General features: G+C 33.4%; 1 protein-coding gene across 1 annotated transcript; it reads right to left on the reverse strand.

The window, feature by feature from the left end:
- Window positions 1–8,358: 8,358 nt before the first annotated feature.
- On the reverse strand, window positions 8,359–12,220 carry LOC134266159 (ficolin-1-like). The gene is made up of 4 exons (XM_062748396.1): window positions 12,179–12,220; window positions 11,678–11,774; window positions 9,903–10,067; window positions 8,359–8,781 (listed from the first exon to the last, which is right to left on the reverse strand). Exons 1-4 carry the CDS (start codon window positions 12,203–12,205, stop codon window positions 8,534–8,536), a joined length of 537 nt encoding a protein of 178 aa, XP_062604380.1. The 5' UTR covers window positions 12,206–12,220; the 3' UTR covers window positions 8,359–8,533.
- Between the last annotated feature and the right edge of the window lie 5,208 nt (window positions 12,221–17,428).

Genomic DNA, 17,428 nt, shown 5'->3' on the forward strand with positions numbered 1-17,428 from the left:
GGGACACTCACCTAGTTTTTTCCAGTTATTAGATATACCCTGCACACTAATAATTTACAATATGATAAGTGTCGCGTGTGCACTTCATATCCAAAAATTGAAAATTGTCTAAAATTTGCATGCCTAAAATTAGAACCTTCTGGTTACTGGATCATACACCAGGTTAAAATACTAAGCCAAAAGTAGCACATTTTTTTTTTAAAATCAAAGATAATTCTCGAAAATATTAACAATAGAATACATTTTCGGATACTGTCTTTATTTCCATACTTATTTCGTCGCCAGCATATAACGTTAACGTCACATTTTTAGTTCAATTACACGGAACAGGGGGAATTTTCTTAATACCATCGGCATTCAATATGTCCCAGTTAAATATTTTTCAATTAAGCAGATATTTTTTTTATATCATCTAGTCCCTTGATCAGTAATTCCTTGTTATCTATCGGGTTTCAGATGCTGTGTTTTAAGCTAATATGTGTCCAAGTCAATGTTTTTAAAGTAAGTTTAAGTTTTTTTTAACAATGCCACAATAAGTACATGATGACCAGACATGCTTTATGATGCATCTTCGGATGCACAGTAAAAGATTTGTTTCAGATGCTGGGTCTAACTTACATTCCATTGATGAATGCTCAGAGTAGAAGGTTGACCAAATATGCACCGATGATACATTTAGGGTTGCACATAACCAGAAATGGTCCAGATGCCAGATCTTACTTATATATTATTGAACGAAAGAAGTGAAAACGAGTCCTTTCCTTAACGTTCAATATCATACATTTTTCAGAAAAAATATAAAAAGCCTTTTTTCGAATAGAAACCCTTGCTCCAGTCTGCTAGAGAAGGTTCGTTATGTTTTTCCGTGTGGTTGATATTTGTGTAGGGAACGTAAATATTTTAAAGACTAAATGTTGATTTATACGTTTCTACAGAATTTGGGATTTAACACATCTTTGGCATTTATAAATGTATTTTGAACTGCGATCTGGACAAGCACTTACTAAATGTAGAATTGGTGACGCAAGAACCTAGTTTCAGTTGCTGAGAACATAATGTGCATCTTTAAGTTGTTTTAAAAAATACTTCTAACTTTCAGAATGAAATGGAGACACTCAATCTATTTAGGTTTTTTTATCATTTGGCTATTTATTCGAGTTAGTATTGCATTAACATTTTATAGTTTTCTACCTGCAAGTATAACCTGGTTTTAAAATAAAATAAAACATGTAAATTCCAATTCAATAATTCCACACACAAAAAAAATCATTGAAGCGAAACAAAATACAATATGATCTACTACTGATCGAGATTAACTCATTTACCAAAACTTAGCACAATATTTACAAGTACTTCGGGAAAAAAAAAACCCGGGTTAAAAAATCATAATTCCGTCAAAAATCAATGAAGCGGAATTCAAACTCGATCTCTAATTCAGCAAGATACACTTAATACTAAAAATAAGTTTATCAAATAAAAGTTTGCAAGCAAGCGATTATAGAGTGAGGAAAACAAAATGGGACAGACTGACAGACAGAGGGACGGACAGCTAGACAGCTAGACAGACGATACGGAAACTATGCTTGTAGTCCCCTCTGGTTTCACCGGTAGGGGACTAATAATTGCTTTCTTCATAAAATATATTGACTTTGTTTAATATCATTGATATATTAAAATACAATGAGCATTGCAATGCGAAATTTTGAATATACTTTTAAAATAATTATACCCGCACTTTCTAAAGAAAGTTCGGGTATATTGTTGTTACTCATGTCCGTCCGTCCGTCCGTCCGTCCGTCCGTCCGTCCGTCCGTCCGTCTGTCACACTTTTCTTCCCTGAACTCCTCCTACATTTTACACAGTAGCTTAATCATCTTTTGGGAGATGGTTTGTGGGGTCATGTAGATGTGCAGTAAGCTTTCGGAATTTTGATTTTGCCCCAGGGGGTCAAATGGGGGTCGAAAAATGACGTTTTTTAAGCAAAAAGCTCCGTCTTCCCTGAACTCCTCTTACATTTTACTCAGTAGCCTAACCAGCTTTTGGGAGATGGTTGGTGGGGTCATGTAGATGTGCAGTAAGGTTTTGGAATTTCGATTTTGCCCCGGGGGGTCAAATGGGGGTCGAAAAATGACGTTTTTTGTCCAAAAAGCCCCGTCTTCCCTGAACTCCTTCTACATTTTACTCAGTAGCCTAACCAGCTTTTGGGAGATGGTTGGTGGGGTCATGTAGATGTGCAGTAAGCTTTCGGAATTTTGATTTTGCCCCAGGGGGTCAAATGGGGGTCGAAAAATGACGTTTTTTGTCCAAAAAGCCCCGTCTTACCTGACCTCCTTCTACTTTTTACTAATTAGCCTAACCAGCTTTTGGGAGATGGTTGGTGGGGTCATGTAGATGTGCAGTAAGCTTTCGGAATTTTGATTTTGCCCCAGGGGGTCAAATGGGGGTCGAAAAATGACGTTTTTTAAGCAAAAAGCTCCGTCTTCCCTGAACTCCTCATACATTTTACTCAGTAGCCTAATAATCTTTTGGTAGATGGTTGGTGAGGTCATGTAGATGTGCAGTAAGCTTTCGGAATTTTGATTTTGCCCCAGGGGGTCAAATGGGGGTGGAAAAACGACGTTTTTTAAGCAAAAAGCTCCGTCTTCCCTGAACTCCTCTTACATTTTACTCAGTAGCTTAACCAGCTTTTGGGAGATGGTTGGTGGGGTCATGTAGATGTGCAGTAAGGTTTTGGAATTTCGATTTTGCCCCGGGGGGTCAAATGGGGGTCGAAAAATGACGTTTTTTGTCCAAAAAGCCCCGTCTTCCCTGAACTCCTTCTACATTTTACTCAGTAGCCTAACCAGCTTTTGGGAGATGGTTGGTGGGATCATGTAGATGTGCAGTAAGCTTTCGGAATTTCGATTTTGCCCCAGGGGGTCAAATGGGGGTCGAAAAAATGACGCTTTTTGTCCAAAAAGCCCCGTCTTCCCTGAACTCCTTCTACATTATACCCAGTAGCCTAATCATCTTTTGGGAGATGTTTGGTGTGGTCATGTAGATGTGCAGTAAGGTTTTGGAATTTTGATTTTGCCCTGGGGGGTCAAATAAGGGTCGAAAAATGATGTTTTTTATGGAAAAAGCCCCATCTTCCCTGAACTCCTCTTACATTTTATTCAGCATCCTAATCATCTTTGGGAGATGGTTGGTTGGGTCATGTAGATGTGCAGTTAGGTTTCGGAATTTTGATTTTGCCCGGGGGGTCAAATGAGGGTTGAAAAATGACGTTTTTTATGGAAAAAGCCCAGTCTTCCCTAAACTCCTTTTTTGTTTTAAACAGTGGTCTTATCATCTTTTGGGAGAGTTCACTCTTTTGAAATTTTGTTAAAACATCAAGGTCAAGGGGTAAAAAATCATAGCATGTTGGGAGCCTCTTGTTATGGGTAATGTTCACTTGAAATGTGAAAGTCAAATCTCTTCTCAATGAAAAGGAAATACAACATTAATGAAAACTAAGTTAAACTTCAAGGTCAAGGTCACAGAGTCAAAAAGTCATGATACATTTTGGAAGGTCTTATCAAAGGTAATATGAATGCCCTTTCATTTATCTTTCAAAATGATCAATTCAAAGCAATTAATTTTTTTAAGGAAATTAGGTCAAACTTCAAGATCATGGGTAATGAAAATCATATTGTATGTAGAATGGTATTGTCCCATTTAATACTAATACACATATTTAATATAAAAGTCCTATCTCTTCTCATTCAAAATATACGACCATGATGACCAAGGTTAAATTTATTGTGACAGATAGGCAGATTGACAAACAAATGAGATTTAATGTACCCTACCTTTAGCAAAAATGGGGACAATAAATGTCTTTGCTGTTCTTGAGAAGAAGATTTATGTTGGAACAAGATGTGTTTGTGAAACACTACGCGCCCGGCGGCAACAAAGTTAAAAAAATCTTCTTTTAGCATATTGATCACAGTCAAGGTCACAAGGTCATTGACCATGGTGTCATTCGAAAGAACTTAATCAGTGGAGTATGCGTACTAAATATGAAGTCCCTATCTCCCATGGTTCAAAAGTTGTGGCAAAAAGTGTAAAGAGCTATTTTTAGCATATCCGTCACAGTTAAGGTCACAAGATCATTGACCTTGCCGTCGTTTGAAAGGACTTTATCGGTGGAGTATGCATACCAAATATGAAGTCCCTATCTCCTATGGTTCAAAAGTTATGGAAAAGTGGAAAAAGCTATTTTTAGAATATAGGTCACAGTCAAGGTCACAAAGTCATTGACCATGGTGTCATTTGAAAGAACTTAATCGGTGGAGTATGCATACCAAATATGAAGTCCTTATCTCTGATGGTTCAAAAGTTATGGCAAAAAGTGTAAAAAGCTATTTTTAGCATATAGGTCACAGTCAAGGTCACAAGATTATTGACCTTGATGTCATTTGAAAGGACTCTATTAGTGGAGTATGCATACCAAATATGAAGTCCCTATCTCCTATGGTTCAAAAGTTATGACAAACAGTGGAAAAAGCTATTTTTAGCATATAAGTCTTAGTCAAGGTCACAAGGTCATTGACCTTGAAGTCATTTGAAAGGTTTTTATTAGTGGAGTAAGCTTACCAAATATGAAGTCTCTATCCCTTATTGTTCAAAAGTTATGGCCAAGGTTAAAGTTGACAAACAGACAAACAGATAAACAGACAAACAGACAAACAGACAGGACAAAAACAATATACGCCCGGGATCTATCGATCCGGGCGCTTAAAAAGTACCCTGCATATTTAAATGTAAATTGGTTGAAATTAGCCTAGTGGTTCTTAAGAAGTTAATGTGAAAAGTTTGCAGATAAACAGATGGACAACAGAAATCAGTACATTTCAGAAAACAGTATGCTTATAAATAGTTAATCAAGGTGCTTTGGGTAGCAAAATAAAGCTAAACTGGTATATCTAATTCATCCGCAGAGCTTAGTATATTTCAATATGCACAACCTTTTCAACTCTTATAATTATTTTTTAAAATTTATATCACCATGTCTCATTCAAGGGAGAACTAGAGATATGACCAGATGTATATCTGTTGAATATAAAATATGTACATGTATTCTGTGTTTTTTTTTAGTAATTTGTTTGTTTGTTGTGACAGCAACTGTTATGGCAACTTTTGGCAAAGGTTGAAGTTTCTCAAATGTAAGTCAAACTCCAAGGTCAAGGTCAAAGGGTCTAAATTGTTGGTATCAAAGGGAAAGTCTTGTCACAAGGAATACACATGTGAAAAAAGGGAGAAATCCCTAGAACTTCCTCACCTGTTCAAAAGTTATTGCCAAGGTTAAAGTTAAATTGGATTCAACTCTAAGGTCTAGGTCAAAAATAATTATACCTGTTGAAAGTTCACAATGATTACACATGTAAGAGCATGAAAGTCCTAGCACCACCTGTTCAAAACTTATGCCAAGTTCAAGGTATTTTTCTTGTAAAATTGGGTCAAAATCCAAGGTCAAGAGATCAAGAGGTCAAAATTGGTGGTATCCATTAAAAGGTTTTGCCAAAAGAAATTTACCTATGAAATATTCAAGCCATGTGTATAGCCCAATCCACTTAAAAAATATGGGCAAGGTTAAAGTTTCCGTGGACAGACAAAAATACATAAACATAGGAAACAAAATATGTATAAATAGTCAATTGAAAAAATTTTCTACTATTATGGAGTCATAAGATCAATTGTCATTTCAGGTACAGGGAGTCAGTGGCTAGGGAGATCAGAACCCCCCCCCCCTGGAATTAGCAGTTATTTAAATAAGACAGTGCTGTAGAGAATAAAAATGACTTTGGACATCCTCCCCCTTAGAAAACAGGGACTCCACCATCATTGTTTTTATTATTATTTTTTATTTCCATCTCAGGAAATCTTGGGCTGATTTTTTTGACTGAGGTGTGACACCCCCCCCCCCTTTCTGAAAAAAAAAAATTCTGGATCTGCGTCTGTTATATACTGAATGTCCGCAACGGGAGATAACTTGACAATGTGAAATTTGTCGACTGTGGCATGCGATGATCGTTGACCATGTTGACCCTTTTTGAACTTCAACCTAACCATTTGCATTTATTTATTTTTATGCAATCTATGCTAAATCTTGTACTTACCGAATGTCATAGGTCGTGACAACGAATTCATGAAATATAATCCATATAATCCAATTAAAACACAAATGATTTTAACTGACCACACTGCATCGTCAGCATACATGTGCTAAATAATCTCATTCGACAAACCTTTGCTGATTCCTTTGCCAGTATGAATTGGCCGAGGTGTGCCGAGAGGTGATATCTATAAATATGATAATGGGTGACGCAAACCCAATGTGAATGTAGAAAATAAAACTGTTTAGTACAAGAACAAATTTCAAACTATCATAATAAACTAAACTATGTTTTTTAAAAAATGTGAGAGTGAGAGAGAGAGAGAGTGTGTGTGTGTGGGGGGGGGGGGGGGGGGGATAGGCATTGACAAATTAATCGGGTTGTATTTTCAATGGGTTTTTTTCCCGACCAAATACTTAAATCAGTTTGCACATTTTGATAAATTCATCAAAAACGCTTTGTACTAAAATAATATTTTATGTCGTTGAGAAAGTAAATTTAAAAAGTTCCAAATTATGGGCAAAATGTTTATCTTAATCTAATTAAGTAATTTACTTCAATCATTAATTAAATTCTGTTATTTCAGACTGGTTATGAATTAAGTATTTTAAAATACATATGTGAGGCTCAGAGTTGATATGGTCATCTGAAAATTTTATGTTCAATTTGACGAATACATGTACGGTGATAATTATAGAATTATTTTGACTTCTTCCTTGGAAAGTCCAATATGAATGAGTGTATATTTAGAGGCAAACACCATAGTGCGGGTATTACTGTCTCATGACAGCATCTAGTATAAATATGTATTTGCATTTCTTTAATCGTACGGAAATCCATTTTTTTTCTCTCAAAGCATGGCTTAAAATTAAATTAAATAATATCACAGTATAATTTCACAATAAATTTTGCGCTATAACTTGAGTTGACGAAAATGTATTGCAAACAGTTCTAAGCACCTGTAAATTTCACTCAAAGTTGATCTATCTCATGTCTATTTATTTTTTTTTACATTTGCTTCCCTACGTACGGGAAAACTGTTACAAATTGATTTTTATGTTAAAATATAAACTGTCCGTAAATTCCTCATGTTAAAGTTTCTGTCTATACTGTATATTTATACTTTATAAGTTAAATTCTCCCCCTTTTAAAGAAAAGTTACAATTAAAACTCGAGAAAAATCTTGCAACTTAAAAAACATTCACATAAAAGAAATTTTATTAATTTTCTGTAAAAATTAACATTGAAATTGGTTATTTGATGTCTTTATTCACATTTGTCACATTTCATTTATGATTTGACGTTGATAAAAATTCAGTATCCCGTTTTAAATATGCCTACTCCTAAAATGAAGGGAAGGGGGTATACTTAAACTTTTATTTATCACGTGTCCAGAAAATGTGCAGCATAAATTATTTTCATATTTTTAGGAAGATAAGACATTTATCTACAACATATCACAATTTCATAACATTTCTCGAGGGGCTGCAAAACAGCCTTATCGAAACTCCCCCTTTTTTCTGCAATAGCTGCGACCGTTCATTCCAGTAATAACAAACAAAGAAAGACATTTTATTGTATATATATTTATATCTGTTTAAATTATCATTTTAAGTAGGATTAAAAATATTAATTATTGTGTTAATGATGCAAACGTCTTTGTACGTTTCATTGATGGAACGGCCACTGATCAAGAAATCTGTACAGGTTATATGCCTAATGTAGTTCATACAGTGATGAACGCAATGGGTTTTCTTAAGAAATAAAGAAGAAAATATTCAGTGGATGTAAATATATAGAGATAATTCTGTGAATGCCGTGACAGGTCTTATGAATGTCATTAATGTTTCATCTTAATATCTCAGAGCAGACCCTACGACAGTTCTGTGAAACACAGTCCAGGCTTATAATTATCATTTAAAAATAACATTACACCGTAAATAGATACTGCTTATTTGTATAACATTAACCAAAAAAAAATCAACATCGATATTGTAAACTTATTTACTTGGCATACATATGACAAGTTCATGTATATTTTCATCCAATGGAATTTTATGCTTTACTTATCCACTATAAAAATTATGTTTAAAGGTATTTTCCTATGCAAATAGGATGTGTAGCATTAATTTGCACACACTCTTTCTGCTTTGAGGTTTCTTTATTTCTTATAACTGTCTTCTTTATTATAAACAACATTTATGCTATCATATAAAGGAAGAAAACATGATTGTTAACAATCTAATTCAATGGTAGAAATATTGAAGAAGAAGGAACTTACTGTAATTGTCTAAAATATGTACTTCAATATGAAAACAAGAAGAAGTTTCTGTTTGTTTGACAAAAATAAAATATCAGATTTGTAATGATATATCAGATCTGATTATAAATTATCTCTAGTTCTTGTGTCTGATCATCATCACAGTCTGTTTTAATGCTTCCCATCCTTTCCAGTGATGCCATACCGGGTATCTAGGACCAGACACACCAGATTGTGCATACTGACCGTTAAGGTTTGATTGGTGACAGGTGCTGTACCACCAGGCTCCGTGAAAGTCTGTAGCACAGTTACTTCCATAATTGTCATTGTCCTGGTCTTTTGTTGTGAATTTCATACCATTGTGAAAACTAGTCAAACCGTCACCTACAACAGAGTTTGGATAATGTTATAATCTATTATTCATTGATAGAATAATCATAACATCGTAACCTTCACAATGATCACTGTTGTTCTAAACTTCAGAAAACTGTAGATTTTTAGTTAATTAATTACATTCAGATGTCAGTGTTATATTTTATTGCATATCATACATTCTAAGATGAACATCGTATCAAAGGCATTCTAAAATACTATTTATGTGTGTATGTACGTTAAATCATGTATTTCTAAGAATGTATTTTAATTGTTAATGATATCACAGATAGTTTTAAGTATATATAGTTTTTGTTTTGTCATTTTGCTTCAAGATTGTAAAATTAATGATTGAAGTGAATTGAACATATTTTACTGACAAAGTCAAAAGGATCGGACACAAGTTCAGTAACTTAGATAGTCCTCTCCTAATACAACATTTTGTAAAATTGCCAAAATAAAAATAAAACATATATACATATGGTCTACTACATACATTGTATACATCGTAGTAATAGAAAGGAAAAAAAATAAATTCTTTAAATGTACAAATATAATTCGAGATGGTAAGAGAGAGAGAGAGAGAGAGAGAGAGAGAGAGAGAGAGAGAGAGAGAGGTAAACTTACTTAAAAATCGACCATATTCATTTAAGAAAGTTTGAAAAGTTAATGATTTTAAAGATAATTATACCGAAATGAGTCCTCGTGCATATTTGGTTTATTAGCATTGCAATAATGAATATTCAAGGAATGACATAATATTTACTCACGCTATACTTTATGACCTAGGTTGGGAAGTCATTGGATATATTTTGTTGGAGATTAAATGTCCATTTTTTACAAGTATAACTTGTGTAGCTATTTAATTTATTTCTCATAATATAATTTTCTATCGTTTCAAGTGTAAACATTAAGATAATATCCATTCAAAAATGTCTTCACAATATGCAAAATACATGTGACGTCAATCAAACTCTCTTGATGTAAGTGTCAAATTGTGACGTAAGCAACAAATTACATTAATTTAACTAAATTTTCTTTCCAGTCAAAATAATCTTATTCAGTTTACAAACTGAAATCCCAATCCGTTGTGATGACTGAACATTATGCAACAGTGTTATGAGTAAACCTACCTGCGGTTCCTGAATACCCCGACACAGTGAGTTTGTATTTACTGTCTTCGTTCCCCACATAAAATGTGGAGTACAGAGCGTATGCTTTAACACCATTAAATCTTTGTTGCTCAACTCGGAGTTCCTGGTCCTTGTTCTTTGTCAACTCATAGATTGCATCATTTCCTTAAAAGGGGGGGGGGGCACAGGCACATTAATATATGGTACATAATTTTTGTGCTTTGTTGACATGTAGACAAATATTCTTTTACTAAACAAACTTATAATATATTGTTGATCAAACAGTAAGAAGAAACAGTGAAGCTGAAATCTTTCAATTTTTTTTTTATAATTATCTACCATATTGTTACACTTGCTGTAGATTAAATACCTATCACCTTTCCTAGGCAATGAAGTTTGAAGTGAAATAAACATTTCTGTTTTAGAATATATATGAAAGCTCACTACTTGTATCATCAAAACTTGCAAAATTATTATTTACTATCAATTCGTTCGATGAAATGTGTTGAAACTGGAATGTTTAACACAATACTGATTAACAGATTTAAATTTAAATTTTACAAATTAAAGTGTAAAATTTACAGATCAAAGTGAAATATTTCCAGATTAAAGTGTAGAAATTAAAAGAAAAAGTGTCCAAGTGGCACTAATACGCTTCCGTAATTAAAATAATTCAAGACAATAAAATTTTTAATTCCCGACGGATATTTTCTGTTATATCCCGATCATGACAAGGAGTACACGGCGGGTATGACCGGTCAGCAGGGGATGCTCACTCCTACATGGCACCTGACCCCACCTCGGATGTTTCGCAGGTTCGTGTTTGCTCTGCTCCTATTTGTATTGTTTTATGGACTTTCATATGGAATACTGTTCGTTATCTCCAAATCCTTCGATAACTTTCTATAGGACTCCGATGCTCTTATTTATCTTTTAAATGAATGGCATTTACCCAGTCAGGGCCTTTAAATATTTTTCGAAAAATATGCTACAATTATTAATATATTTGTTCTTTATAAGTACTCTTAAGTTGTCATCAAAAGATGCTTGAATTCCTGATTGACAATATCTATGTGGTGTTTGGAGATCAGGTCTTCCAACAATCTATTGGAATTCTTTTGGGTACCATTATTAGCAGACCTATTTTTATATTCATATGAAGCAGAATTTGTCCACAATCTTATGCATGAAAAGAAGAAAACACTGTGGCTGTGGCTTTCATCTCGGCATTAAGATATATAGACGACGTATTGGCAATTAACAATTGCAATTTCGATTCTTATGTCGATACCATATACCCTTGTGAGCTTGAGATACAAGATATCACAGAGTCTGAAACATCTGATTCATACTTGGATAATTCACTTGAAAAAGACGTTGGTAATCTAAAACCCAAGCTCTTTGACAAACGTGATGACATTAACTTTTCCATCATCAACTTCCCTTCCTTATGCAGCGATATACCTTCATCACCTGCATAAGGGGTGTGTATATCTCAGTTGATAAGATACGCAAGAGCATCCTCAACGCATATACAATTTCTAAAACGAGGTAAGTTATTGATAAAGAAGTTGATAAAACAAAAATTTACCAGTCTCGATATAAGTCACCAATTCGTAAGTTCCATGGTGGATACAATGGCCTTGTCAGCAAATACAATTTAACAATGAGTCAGTTTGTTTAAAGTTATGAACTGTGGACGATAATTATTACATTTTTTGTCACATAAAATGTATTTAGACTGCATTTACAGTGGATGTTGAGATGTTCTATACCTAGCCAGTAGTTCTTAGAGACATTCCCAAACCCCTCTTTGTACTCGTTCCATGTCCTGTAAAAATCCAAGTAGCCATCTTCTCTTTTCTGAATTGTCTGTAAACAGCATTCATATGTTTACTTAATCGGTACTTGTTTCAAAAAAGGAATAAATGGAGAATTATATTTTTCTTAATAATTTGTTGTGGAATGGAAGAATATTTGCTTTTCGCTACCTTTGGATTTTCTAAAGTCACTAGAGGATAAGAATAAGTGTTCTTGATTTCTTTGAAGACAGTGAATTAACAATTTTGTCACATTCTTGTTTTGTACATGTAACTTAAGAGTTCATTTTGTCAAAAATTGGAAACGCGCAGACGTTTATTTTATCAAGCTTTCGGATCGGGATCCATTTAATTTATTTGGGGTTTTTAAATTGATTATCGTATTCTTATCATTGCTACTAAAGAACATTTCATTCAAATATATGTTAATTATTTATAGATTAAATCACTACTCACCGTCCACCCTCCTCCATCTGTCGTCATGTCACAGAAAACCTCTCTCAGAGTGTCAACGAAAATAACATAAACTCCATCTTGTCCTTTTTTACTAGGGTTTCCTTTCAAAATTTCTGAACAATCCTTGTATTTTTCTTCTATGTAAAGTATGAAATATATGAAGATAACTAACTATATTCAAGTTCAAAAGTTAATTCAAACAAAACAAATGAGGTTCAGAGCAAACAAAAATTTCTAAAACATTAGACGTGGGATCAGTTCCTTCTTCAAAATTATTTGTGAGTTTGAATATTTTTATATTCACAACAACACACATGAATTTTAAAAACAATATCTATATTGGATTTCGAAACTTCAAAATAATCCTTACAAACAAAGATTAATAACAGTAGATGTTATAGCAAACATTTTTAATACTCCTCACTGAAATAATAACAGTAGTGAAAGAGAAACTTTAGTTTTTAAGGATAAATAACACAAACAAACTTTTTTCAGAAATCAGTATTATTTTTGATAGATTTACATTTAAATTGGTAACCTGAATAATGTTTACCAAGTAGAATGGGAGATTTATACAAGATTTTGTCATAAGGTAAAAAAAATTGTGCAAAATTTTGTATGGACTTATATAGAAGGCAAAACAAAATCTCATATCTAAGCACCAAGGAAAACCTACGATCTCCTTATATTTCAGGGATTTATTATTTATGTAATTTCAAATCAAAATCGGTCAAAAAATATATATCAAACCGTGCATCCATTTTTTGTTTGTGGTAAGTACCCTTAAATTGTGGACTTATCTTTCAGGTCAATTGAATAAAAAAGAATTTATTCTCGGGAAAGATTGTTTATACTGTTAAATCAATAAACAATAAAAACATTTATGTTTAAAGAAGTAATTTTGTGATTTTTTTCTTCTTTGCATGACAAGTACCCCTGAAAATGACTGAAATTGTGAAGTTGCAATTTGTAATTATTATTCCATGTTCAACTCGATGCACTACAGTGCAAGGATGTGTCAACCAAACCCGCCAAAAATTTGAAGTTTTAATAACTTTTAAATGAAATAAGTTTTTTAATTAATTTTTGTGTGAAATGCTATTAAAACATATCAGTCGTAATATTATAGAGAAAATATTGATTTCAAATATGTGTCCAAGTACCTTAAATATAATGTTCCATTTGTACGTATATGTTGAAAAAACTCATTATTGCATATCTTTCATGAATGTTTCCATTTTCTTTAAATGAATTTATTGAGTTTTTTCCAATGCATGAAATTGTGAATTCGTAAATATGATCACAGCAATTTTCACAAACTACAATAAGTATTGAAAATATTTATAAACTAAATTTATAATTTTAACTCGGTTATGTCCTTTTACTACTGAATTATATATAATTGACATCAATACATTCATTCCAGAATTAGTAAAGTGCTAAAAGAAATTGCAATCCTGATTAATATTGTAATTTTTATCACAAAAAGCGCCGATATTTTCATTTGGCGCCTGAATGTACTCGGTTGTCAACATTCTGTCTATCGCCTACGTGATGCAGTGGTTTTAGTGAATGTCTGCTCTAAGAGTCGCTGAGTAAGAACCTGATCCTTACGTCGCGTGTTCCAATCCGCTGTGGGACGTGAAAACTGATCCTTCTTATTAGACATATAAACCGAGGTCCCGTGTTGCAGTAGGTGATGGCACGAAAAAGATCCCTCACTGTTCCATGTCTTGAGTGCACAGTTTAGGTAAGTGGTGGCGTCTCCATATGAGTGAAGATAGAGACGTTGAACAACAAACATAAAATAATCTTTCTTTGTTTAGAATTTGAATGTACTCAAAATTTGCTTTCACGTACCGAATCATTTGGGATACATATGCATTGTTTATTTGTATATATGCAAGATTATTTGTGAAAATCTTGTGAGTTGATGATGGAACTTGTCCCGTTTGCTTGTTAAATAATTAAAGCAACATACCATTATCACTCGCGTATTTTGTATTCCATTTAAATTGAAAGAATTTCGATAAAAAGGCGTCAGAGTTAGTATTGGCACGATAAAAAAACCCCACTCTACAGTTACCATGAATAGCAAAAATAAGTCTAAATTGCAAGCCCTTCAGCGGCTGCATGAGTGCATACTTCTCGAATGGGATGTTTTCACTACATAAAATCAATCAATCCTTCTTACAAACAAACAAAAAGCAGATTTAGGAAGAAAACAACCTTCATTCAGCATTATATAATAGATATTGTTAAGATTTACAAATTTGATATGCATTCCTACAATTTAATAGAAGTAACATCTTACCTTTTAAAACCGGTACACATTTACCACCAATACAAATGTCATTATCAGTACAGACGTTGTTTAAGCAATTGCCCGCCAAGTGCTGAAGTTAAATTAACCCAGAGTTCTGATTCGATTTGATAAATATATGTAATTATATTCATTTTAATGAAAATGTTTGAAAAAAATTTTCTTACCACTGGAAAATGTTCCCGTTCGACATGAAAGTTTGTGCCGTTAGTCATTAGACTGCTGTCATTCTTGACGACATATCTTGTGTTTAGCCGGCATATCTTTTCTTCTTGTATCCAATCCACTGAACGACACAACTTAAACTTAAAACAAATCATCATGCACATTGCAACGTCAGCATTTGTCAAAAGGTTAAAACCTGGAAGTGAGGAATTTTTATAATTGCTAATGAGCAAAGTTTTTGGGTCGAATGGAGCGGAGCACTGAGAGTAGCATGTCTGTATCAGAGCAAGGAATTGTCCAAAACGGTAGAGACTGGTCATCATAAGACTTGTAAATTGTGTTTTTTAAACGATATCTTTGTCAAATTAAGCGATTGGTTCTACCAGGACAATTGACTATCTCAATTGTCCTTCTCTCTATAAAATATATAGCAGTGCTTAAGGATTGTTTATTTATAATTAATGAGGTGTCACGTGATCATTTTTGTTAATATTGTTCAATAGATAAAGTAAAGTCGATCTAATTTTTTTTTATCATTTGCATAAATAAAAAAAGGTAGTATTAAACAAAGGTAATAAATGTTCCTGTAAATATAAAGTATGAGTCTTTTCATCTTTTATTTTTGTTTCTTAAGGACAGATGATACAAACAAAAAATTGAGCCCGGATTGGTATATATTTTTGGACTAATTTTATTTAAAATGAGGCAAATAATAAATTTCTAGAATAATAAAAAAATGTAAACCTCCTGTGATTTTCAAATTTCTGCCTCTCTGAAACCATCCTTATTAGTCTATATAAATATTTTTCACTTCAGATCTCATTTTGTGAAAATTTGAATAAAAAATTAAAAACTTCGCAGTGTGAAAGTTATTTATTTTACTCATTAAAACATGACTCAGGTTGTTAATATCATATCTTTTGAGAAAAGTTTGTATAATCTGTCCTTAATGGTGTATTGGTCTCTGATATATTTTGTAAGTGTACTAGACCAATATTGATATAATGGGGAGATGTTTAAGTATTTCAAATCATGACTATCTGGTAGGCTCAATTTACAAGCAAGACAAAACATGAAAACTAGCTGTTACAGAAAAGCAACCAAACAATTGTTGTATTCATATGTCGTTCATATACACTTTATCTTGTCATAGCGGTCACCTTGATCCTGCAGTTACCTGTCGTACGTGGGCATTTTATTTTCTTCAAATGAATTTCTCTAGATAATGTAAAACTATCAAGCGTTAATCTGCGTAACGCGCTCAGCAGACATCATATTTAATGTAAAATCACCGCTTGATATCCATCTAGCGGCCTTGATGTCCATTCATGTGACCAGAATCAGGTGACTCTCAACTTTTGTCACCAATGTAAATGATTGGTCTAGTGTGGAGAGATCATGGAAAAGATATTTGGGTTATTTGAAATATGGGATAATTTTCTTATTTTTATTTTTTCAATTTTTACTTTTTTTGTCGCCCGCGTGGCACAGTTGTTAAAGCGTCTGCTCTGGAGTCGCAAAGTAAGGAGATTGATTCTTACTTTGCGGGTTTCAATCCCACTGTGGGATGTGGACACTGGTTCTTCGAATAAGACCATATAAAGGACGCTCCAATGTCGCAGTAGGTGCTTGCATGATTAGGATCCCTCGTTACTTAATAGCCGTAAGTGCCTAAAATAGGACAAAATTTGCAGCTCTCCGCCAGCAAGTAATGGCGTCTCCATATGAGTACAAATTGTCGAGAGGGATGTTAAACAACATACAAACAAACATTCACACTTACTTTTTCAAACAAAACTCAAACAACGGAGCTAATGACCGAAATGGTTGTCTTAAAAACCAACTTATGAGAATCTTAATCTTATGCAATTGGAATCTGCTTTAAAAACGCTTTGGAATTCTCTGTTCCTCGATTTTTATAAACAAATGTAGTGCATAACTAACATGCTATGGATATCCTTCCAGAATTTCATTGCCTCTGTGCCAGGGGTTCTACTTGTACATGTACTGTAGGGCGGGACTCAATTGTATAGTGAAAATGCAAAACTTGTTTTAAAAGCCCCCTTCCCCAGTTTATTACAGATAATCTACACAGATAACTATGATGAACAAGGGTTCTTTCTTCACAAATTCTAAATAAATTAGTGGTCTCAAGGTCAAGGGTTTTGATGGAAGGAAAGAGGCTGTAATTCATTATATCTTTATGTTGTGATAGAGCAATATTTTTTGTATTTTGAAAATCTTCTACGACCCACCTAGGCACATAAAAGATCGTTTCTCTGGATTTCTATAATGAGAAAGCGCACTGGGGATCGCTGGAGAAACTTAAAAATCTGTCAAAAACCGGTCAAATTAGCTTAAAAATCTGTCAAAACTGGTCACATAAACTTACAAATCTATCAAAACCGATCAAATAAACATAAAAATATGTCAAAAACCGTTCAATTAAACATAATTTTTTTTCGCCGGTATCTGGTTGAAATATTGGCTACTCGGCATTAAACAATAAATCATTTCTCCTTGGAAAATAAAAAAAAATTAAAAATGTTACAAATACTAAACTATCACAGTAATGCTTTCAATGGATGAATCTGGAATGTCATTAGACATCCTGCAGTGTAATCGATGGCTATTGTTCATTGTTCTACATGACTTAATATGTGCCTTACAGATGATTATTTCATGTCTAAAAAGGGACAACAATCAAACAGCTGCTCAATTATATATAGTGTTACTGACAATGTGGTGCAAATAATTTATAC

This window comes from Saccostrea cucullata, unplaced genomic scaffold (genome assembly GCF_032062105.1).
Source record: "Saccostrea cucullata isolate Sc308-1 unplaced genomic scaffold, CSIRO_AGI_Scuc_v1 ctg1292, whole genome shotgun sequence".
NCBI classification, from domain to species: domain Eukaryota; kingdom Metazoa; phylum Mollusca; class Bivalvia; order Ostreida; family Ostreidae; genus Saccostrea; species Saccostrea cuccullata.